The 9,037-nt window shown below is 34.1% G+C and overlaps 1 protein-coding gene across 1 annotated transcript; it reads left to right on the forward strand.

Moving 5' to 3' along the window:
* Positions 1 to 2,335: 2,335 nt before the first annotated feature.
* On the forward strand, positions 2,336 to 7,734 carry LOC108205019 (probable alkaline/neutral invertase D). The gene is made up of 5 exons (XM_017374764.2): positions 2,336 to 2,513; positions 3,297 to 3,709; positions 3,940 to 4,371; positions 4,742 to 5,300; positions 7,267 to 7,734. Exons 2-5 carry the CDS (start codon positions 3,320 to 3,322, stop codon positions 7,557 to 7,559), a joined length of 1,674 nt encoding a protein of 557 aa, XP_017230253.1. The 5' UTR covers positions 2,336 to 2,513; positions 3,297 to 3,319; the 3' UTR covers positions 7,560 to 7,734.
* Positions 7,735 to 9,037: the final 1,303 nt, after the last annotated feature.

A 9,037-nucleotide genomic window follows, 5' to 3' on the forward strand; every position in this document is an offset into this window, starting at 1 on the left:
TATCTCTTTGGTGTAAATTTTTTTAATGATTTATTTTATATTAGTTTTTATATTATTTTCCTTATTCTTTTTAAAAAAATTATATTATATTCATATCTTTTAATGAGTTTGTTGACTCTTTTCGTCTTTCGTTTTATATAGTTTCATTATTCTATTGTCTGTATGAACTTATTATGGTTTTATTTGTATTGTATTTTTAACGGTACTCGAGGTGGAAGAAAGAACGATAACGGGACCATTTATGGGTGTTTTCTTATCGAACATTAAAGCTTTATTGTCAAAGCGTCTCCGGTCATCTCCGCATGTCTGAGGGTTAGATGGTAAACTTTGTTGAACGAAAGGAACTCCTGAGAGCGGCTATTGTATTCTAATACAATTCATCATACGTGAAAGTATCTTGTGACAAAAAAAAAATTAAGACTTATAAGTGATTACAGTGTTTGAGAAATAAGTAGAAGCCCTCAAACAAAAACTAGCATTCCTAACTTTTTACAAGTGCTTCTTGACTTCTTACACAAATAGTATAAATAAGTGCTTCTAACTTATAAACCAGAAGGTTTAAGCCGGAAACAAACACCCCCATAATTTTTAACTTCTTTCATCCAACATAACGTTTACATGAGGATTGGATGCCTTTTTTTTTTTTTTGAAAAGCAAGGAAATATATAAATCATGATACAATCATAAAAAATATATCTTCGAAATTGCATTTTGATTATTGGAATGCACTTAAATTTTAAGTATTCGAACCAGTTAATTAAAAATATTATTTTTATTTTTTTAGCGGATATTTAATCAAAATTTTCTATTCGATTAATTTATTTAAAAACATGTGTCTGTCAAAATTCCAACCGTCATAAACAGAATGATTATTGAGAGAATAAAAAAATAAGTTGGAGCATGAGCTAAATGTAGTGTTGTAAAAATCGGAAATCAGACTTAATCGGTGAAATCACGGAATAAGGATTAATCGTGGATTATTTGAATTGATCGAGGATTAATTGACTGATTAATTGAATAATCAGATATTTAATCAGTTTGGCGAGTTACGGAACATGAATTAACCGATGATTAATCAACGACTTTTAGAACAGAGGTTAAATGAAAAAGAAATTTTAATTTTAATTTTTTATGAAGGATCACATATGTTAAATAATTCTAATTTATATTTAAAATAATTAAAATTTATTAATTTTGGTATTTACTAAAATAGAATTTTGAATATCAATTAACTAAAATTATATACACATACTTAGCTAAAAGTATATACACATATTTTAAGTTTATAATTTGGCTTGCCATCCCACGAAGAGAACACAAACATAAACTACTTCAACCACCACCTGCAAAAGTAGCTAAATAGGATGGAGAGGCAACGTCAGAACGACGTCGTTTTGCTTCCCCGCGATTTTCTCGTGCCATCTCCTCTTCTTGTCCGCAACTACCTGGACGTTACTGTATTATTCTTTCACCGGTTACTCCCGGTTAACCGGTCTGCGTCAATGGTGAGGTTGGACCGTTGACTTTTTTGTTGGTTGGTGAATGGTGACCCTTGCAAGCATGCACAGAGTAGCAGTTTAGCCTGTTGTTACCGAAACACTTGAAAATGTAAGAAAATATTTTTAAATGCAGGTGTTTTTATTAGAAAACGTAAATATCTGCAAGTAAAATGCTTGCGTTTTCAAGGAAACCGCAAATATTTTTAAATAATATATAATACATGTATATAACGTTTGTACGTAACAACGATTATATATTTTTTTAAAAATATTATCATCATATACTGAATATAATATTTATTTTATGTTTACGTCATCATGAAGTAAATATTTAATTATTTTATAATGTTAGGTTGCGTTTGCCGCGACTACGAGCTGCCAGTACGCCTTTCTTTGAGTCGCTCGCGCTCGGAGTCGAAAACTAGTTCAAAAGTAGAAGGTGGTCCAAAACAAACAATCGCTCGTTTTTAAGTTATCTTCTAGTTAGACGAGATTTAGTCAAGCACAAGTTTGTTCTTTTCAAAATAACATCTTTAATAATCACGATAAACATTCCGTATTGTGTACGAATATGTACGAGTTATACGGAAAATAAATCACGTCAAACATTCTCGTTAAATAAAAAATCCTTTACTACGATACATGTTTATAATATCAATATCATATTTTTTTAGAACGATCGAAAAATAATAAATATATTTCTCTTGATTTTGCGTCTCATTTTATTTTCAAAAAAATTTTAAGCTCTTGAAGCACTATATAATTTGTATTCTTTAATTAATGACCGGCTAAACCGGTAAACTCTATTACATGAACTAAACTTAGATTGTGACGGTCCGTCCCACTTGAACACTTTCTCTCTCTATATATACAGACCTCTTGTGAGCATGCTCTCTTTTTCCCTTCTCCTTGCTTCTCATCTCTCTCTAGCTCTCATCTCTCCGGAGATCTCTCCGGCAATCTTCCCGATTTTCTCGCCGGAAAAACTCCTTGTCCTTGTTTCAGCTCCTTAAGGTATATTTCAGATCTGACATGTACATATTTTGGCTGTGATCTTGTTGAAATATTCTTTTCTTAGCTTGTTGATTCACATTAAATTATGCTCGTACTATGTGATCTTGAGATGGGTTTGTGTGTTTATGTGTTTAATGTTTTTTAATATAAAATGTGTGTTGTTTTTATTATGATTAAACACGCTCATGCACCCTTGTTGTCTTTGATAAGTTTCGAACCCTCGATGTGCCGTAAAGGACAGCTAGTGAGATAAGATTAGACCAAGAGGCTGTTGGTAGTGCTCAATTTTTGTTTGTTTTTTTGGCCGGTGATTTATTAGATGTTTAGGAAATTATGGTAATTTTGTTAAGAGCATAATGTGATTAAGATTGATCTTGATTTACTTTATGGTATATGATTTAATGGGCCTGTTTGTAATTTAAGTGTAATAGAAGTATTATACAAGTGTATTTATACTGCAGTATTGCCTATGAGGGTCACCTTTTAAATTGTCTTGTGAATTGGTTTAAATGGAATAGTTGTTTAAATTTTAGTGTGGTTTACGGTTTATAGTATTAGTACTTTCCTAGTTCTTGAATCTGGATAAGGACATATCGAAGAATATAGAGAAATGTTTATTATTCTAGGAAGATAAATATGATACGTGGCTTTCGGTGACGTTGCAATGTGAAAAAAGTTATTGTACCTTGCCAAGGTTTAGTAAGTTAGTTGTAAAATTTTATCTTTATGAGTTTAGCATTGCTCTAAAGTTCTTTGTGTTTTTGTTTTGTTCTGTGGGTTCAGGGTATTGTTGAATAGAGCTGGTTATGGAAGCTACTAAAGAATTCGGAATGAGGAAAGTCAGCTCTATTTGCTCCATCTCTGAAATGGATGATTTTGATCTCACAAAACTTCTTGATAGGCCGAGGGTTAATATCAAAAGGGAGAAATCGTTTGACGAAAGGTCACTGAGTGAGTTGTCTATTGGTTTTGGTTTGAACAGAGGGCTGGACAATTTCGATACTGCTTACTCGCCTGGAGGGCGATCAGGCTTGGATACCCCTGCTTCATCAGCACGGTTGTCTTTTGAGCCCCATCCAATGGTTGCTGAAGCTTGGGAAGCTTTACGGCGATCTATGGTGTTCTTTCGCTCCCAACCAGTTGGCACTATTGCTGCATATGACCATGCTTCAGAGGAAGTACTAAATTATGACCAGGTATAAGCAATTAGCTAGATCCCATTTACAATTCACAATTTATTTAAACCTAGTTTACATTGTGCTTAATTCTTTAGTAAAGTAAGATTTTTGATACCATGAGACTACTTATGCCTAAAGTTGAAAATAATCGAAGCAAAGAGTTAAAGTCTTTTTCCTATCATCAAGAATTGCTATGAGGTTAGATCTTGCAAACATGTTTGCGACTTGACCAAATTTTTGATATGCAGGTTTTTGTTCGGGATTTTGTACCAAGTGCTCTGGCTTTTTTGATGAATGGTGAACCAGATATAGTTAAAAACTTCTTAATAAAGACAGTTCAGCTTCAAAGTTGGGAAAAGAGAATAGACAGATTCAAACTGGGTGAAGGGGCAATGCCAGCTAGTTTCAAAGTGCTTCATAATCCGGATCGTAAAACAGACAGTGTAGTGGCAGATTTTGGTGAGAGTGCAATTGGACGAGTTGCTCCAGTTGATTCTGGATTTTGGTGGATAATTCTGCTCCGGGCTTATACAAAGTGTACCGGAGATCTTACTCTAGCTGAAACACCAGAGTGCCAAAAAGGAATGAAACTCATACTAGACCTGTGTTTATCTGAGGGTTTTGATACATTTCCAACTCTTCTATGTGCTGATGGATGCTCAATGATTGATCGAAGAATGGTAAGTTAATTTCTGAGCTTATGCATCATTATTTATAAGTTAAATCTATGTGTTTATTAGCTCTCCGGAATTCCAATAATTATAATGTTAGTGTCCTTATCCACTCTTTAAAGACTGAGAAGGGCGAATCTCATGTTACCATGATTTTGCTTTAGTTATCATTTAAATGACATTGAAGGAAATTGTTCTAGGAATTCTTGTATCCCGTTAGATTGTTACTGTTGATGTAAGTTCAGTTTTAACTTAGCCACATATCATGTGTGAACCTGGCCTGTGTTGCAACGATCACACGTTCCGACTCTTGTTGTTCTGTGTTGTAGTTCTGCAGCATATTCAGTGGGCCTAATAGTATGTTTTGGTTATATTTCAGGGAATTTATGGTTATCCTATTGAAATCCAGGCACTTTTCTACATGTCACTAAAATGTTCATTGGCGATGCTAAAACCTGATACAGAAGGGAAAGAGTTTATGGAAAAAATTGTGAAGCGCTTACATGCCTTAAGTTACCATATGAGAAGTTATTTCTGGCTTGACTTCCAACAATTAAATGATATTTACCGTTATAAAACTGAAGAGTACTCTCATACTGCAGTAAATAAGTTTAATGTTATTCCGGATTCAATCCCAGAGTGGGTATTTGACTTCATGCCAACCCGCGGTGGCTACTTTATTGGAAATGTCAGTCCTGCTCGGATGGATTTCCGATGGTTTGCTCTTGGAAACTGTGTTGCTATATTGTCCTCTCTTGCCACTCCTGAGCAATCTGCTGCTATTATGGATCTTATTGAGGAACGTTGGGAGGAGCTGGTCGGTGAGATGCCTATTAAAATATGTTATCCTGCTATAGAAAATCACGAATGGCGGATTGTTACCGGTTGTGATCCAAAGAATACAAGATGGAGTTACCACAATGGAGGATCTTGGCCAGGTTCTTTTCATCTCTTGTTACTTGCTTCCATTGTTACCTGTTTTATATTATATAATCAACTTAGCTGTTATAGGTTTTGTGTTCTGCTTTGTATTGTCATTCACCAAGTGCTTTAGAGGGACCATGTGGTACACAACAAATCTTTTCTTGAGAAAGGAAGAAGGAATTTTTTAGGAATGAAGAAGGAAACAAATTTTTTCTTAAAAAACTAGGAGATTTTAGAAATGAAAAAGGAAACAGATTACACAATACTTTTTTGTCATGGTTGTCATATCGGTAAGTCGAGGAAGGTCCAACTTGTCAACTAGTTGACAAATTTATTATAATAATATATATCGTATATATGTGGTTTCTCAGAACAAAATATGTATATTAATTATGAACATCTCTTCTTTATTCCATTCCATATACATACATATAATCCGACTATACATACATATATACACATAGTAAAGTTCTATGGAGACGCTTTTCATCGGAGACCATCGGAGACACCACTCATATTCTATAAAAATCATTATTAAGTTAAATAATCTTGAAAAATCATATATGTTTTGCAAGCAGGACATTGCAAAACATAGCTTCTGCAAAACATGTCTATCTTGCAAAACACATTTTTTTTAAAATTTCAATGAAATAGAACTATTTATATAACATGCTTTGTAAAATAATTAATTTTGTAATGTTTTGGTTGCGGGACATGCATAGTCTCCGAGGTCTCCAATAAAAAGCGGTCTTCGTAGAACTATAATCTATATTCACATAATATATATATCAATTTTAGTTAATATATACATACATTAACACACACAAACACAAACACACAATGACACAAACACACATATATACCATAACTGTATATATTCGTTTGAGTTTTAAGAGATAATAAAAGCAGAGTAGGAGAAAATTTATAATGAGTATGTGCACGTTGTGTTGTCATTGTTGATTAGGATTCTAGAAATTATTCTTTTTATTTCATTATATTTTAATTTAAGATTTTGCACTAGTCGATAATTCGGTTTGACTAGTCGCCCAATTATATGTACTAGCTGAGCCCTGTGACAACATTTCGTGAAAGTTTGTTCTAGGCTGAAACACACCTTATAAAGTGTAAATTTTTTTAGTTATTTTTATTAATAACATTGAGTATCGTGTACATAACCACTTTATTGACCTTGAAAAAAAGGGAAAACAAGCGCAAAATGGTAACTGTAAATTTTACTCAAATTTTGCTGAAGGTATTCGGAAAGCCGTCTTATAGCTCCTTGAATAAAACTAGTTTGAAGTTTGCACACTTTAACACCTTAGAGAAAACAACCCCATTATTTAGATAATATATCTTGTCAGTATCTTTATACTTTGTTTCACTGGATTTTCCTAGTCATGAATCAATCAGTAAAGCTTTTCATAAAAAGCCAAATCCTTGCTAGCTTCTCACTTACCCTTTTAGGTGCTCCCTGATATAGTTTATCCCCAAATGTATTTTTTAACAGGATTCTGAAACTGCTGTCCAATTGCTTATTAAGTTATTATCATCATTGAGACTAATGGAGTCTGACTATGTATTTTTACACTTGTCAGTACATCTTAATAGTTAGATATAGCAGTGTAAGATGCACTAGCTGATGAATATCTACGTGCGATGCTACCATAAATGGGTTTGTCTAAGAAACATATGTCGGACACCCATTTTAAGTGGATATTAAATGATTGACGATCCTGTAGTGTCTTTGCAGCCTCTAATATTTCGTGATGCTACAGTGAGCTAGTTTATTTATCTTTCATGTCAGCGCAGTCCTTTTTTTTCTGGTGCTGGTTCTCAACACTTTTCTATAATGTTTAAGCTGTTTATCTGATGATAATAGTCTACTTTAAGATGTACTTGTTTCATTTTTGCTATTACTGTATCCTGCAACTTAGACAACCACGGCTTTCTCATGCAACAACTTTTCAATTCTTTATTCAGTGCTTCTGTGGCTGGTAACTGCTGCATGTATCAAAACTGGACGACCGCAAATTGCAAGGAAAATGATTGAACTTGCTGAGAGCCGGTTGCTCAAAGATAGCTGGCCGGAGTATTATGACGGAAAACTAGGTAGATATGTGGGGAAACAAGCAAGAAAGTATCAGACATGGTCGATTGCAGGGTATTTGGTAGCAAAGATGATGTTGGAAGATCCGTCTCACCTAGGAATGATTTCTCTCGAGGAGGACAGGCAAATGAAGCCTATCAAGAGATCAGCCTCCTGGACTTGCTGAGAAGCCAAAACGAAGATAGCTATCTTTTCTGTTTATTACAAAAGAGATAATCCTTTGGTGATTTCCCTTCTAGATTTTGTTTGGTTTTGTATAATCTGCTAAAGACTAGAATCTTGCTTCTCTTAAAACATAAATAATAATAAATGAAAAAAAATGGTGATTTGATGCTTGTTAATTTGAAACTGAAAGGGGCATTTGCTTTAAAGAGTTGGCTTGGCACCATTTGTTATTGTCTTTCAAATTTTATGCATATCTATATAGAAGTGAATTTTTAGAGGACTGATTCGAAATATTCAGAAACTCGAACAAGAACTCTGAGTTGATCGAACTGCCCACAGCTTGGAAAGGTAACACATTACATTAATTCCCGCCATTCGATGAACACTCCAGACAGGCTGGAAACAGGTTTTGTGAAGTCACCAGAATTGAAACTGCATCTCAATGCTTCAAGTATGTCTTTTCGCCTTTTACAAGATGCAGCCCTCAGTCGTCGCCAGCAAAAGAATCGAGAACATATGTTTGTGTTCTACAGAAACTGGACCTGTGTTTCTCATGTTCACCAACTTATTCTCAAACAGACCATGTTCTCATCACTGTGCTTATGGTGAAATATATCTTTTGTTCAAGTCATAGCAGCTGATTACAGTCATAGTAGTTGATGCTTAATAAACCTTGTTCGACTGTAGTTGAGCTTTGTATTTTCCTGCTGTTACAAATGTATTATTGTCCAAGATGTTACATGATCGAATTAAGCTTTTTTTTCAAAAATTGTTCCTAAATTTTTTCCTCAATTCACAGTTTGCAATATCTGATTTGACATTACTCTATCCTTAATCTAACTCCCAAATTTTGATCTAACTCCAAAATTTTAAAAAAATAGTTTGAGTTTTATTAAACCGAGTTTTTAGGAAGAACAAAATCAATTGAAAATGAATGTAAATAGAGTATAGATTCACTCCAAAACTTTTACTCCAAAATTGAGATAAAAGTACTTCACTCAATTTCAGTTGATGCATTTTTTCAAATTAAAATTTAGCAGCTATGAACAACTCGTGTTTAAAGTTTAGTCCGAGCCAAGTCCAAGACGAGTCAAACAGGACATAAAATTAAGTGACGAGTCAAACTGGACATAAAATTAAGTAGCTCGTGAACTGCCCGACCCGCTTTCCCTCTCTATCCAAACTGAGTTCTAGGGTGGCAATATCAGACACGACCGGACCCTGCAACCCGATTTAATGAGACAAAACTCGAAAATGACCCGAAAATCATTCGATTGACTCGAAATGGATCCAAAATTAAAATTTCATTTCTAAACATTTCAATTTTCAGTTTTATTCAAATTTAAGTGATTTTATTTTGACCCAAAATCTACCCAGTTGCTGATATGAACACGACATGTTATCCGAAATTGCCACCCCTCTAGCATGAGCCTCTGGGTAGGAGCAAAACAACTTGAAAACAATCCGTGGTCGGAGGTC

This window comes from Daucus carota, chromosome 1 (assembly GCF_001625215.2).
Source record: "Daucus carota subsp. sativus chromosome 1, DH1 v3.0, whole genome shotgun sequence".
NCBI lineage: Eukaryota > Viridiplantae > Streptophyta > Magnoliopsida > Apiales > Apiaceae > Daucus > Daucus carota.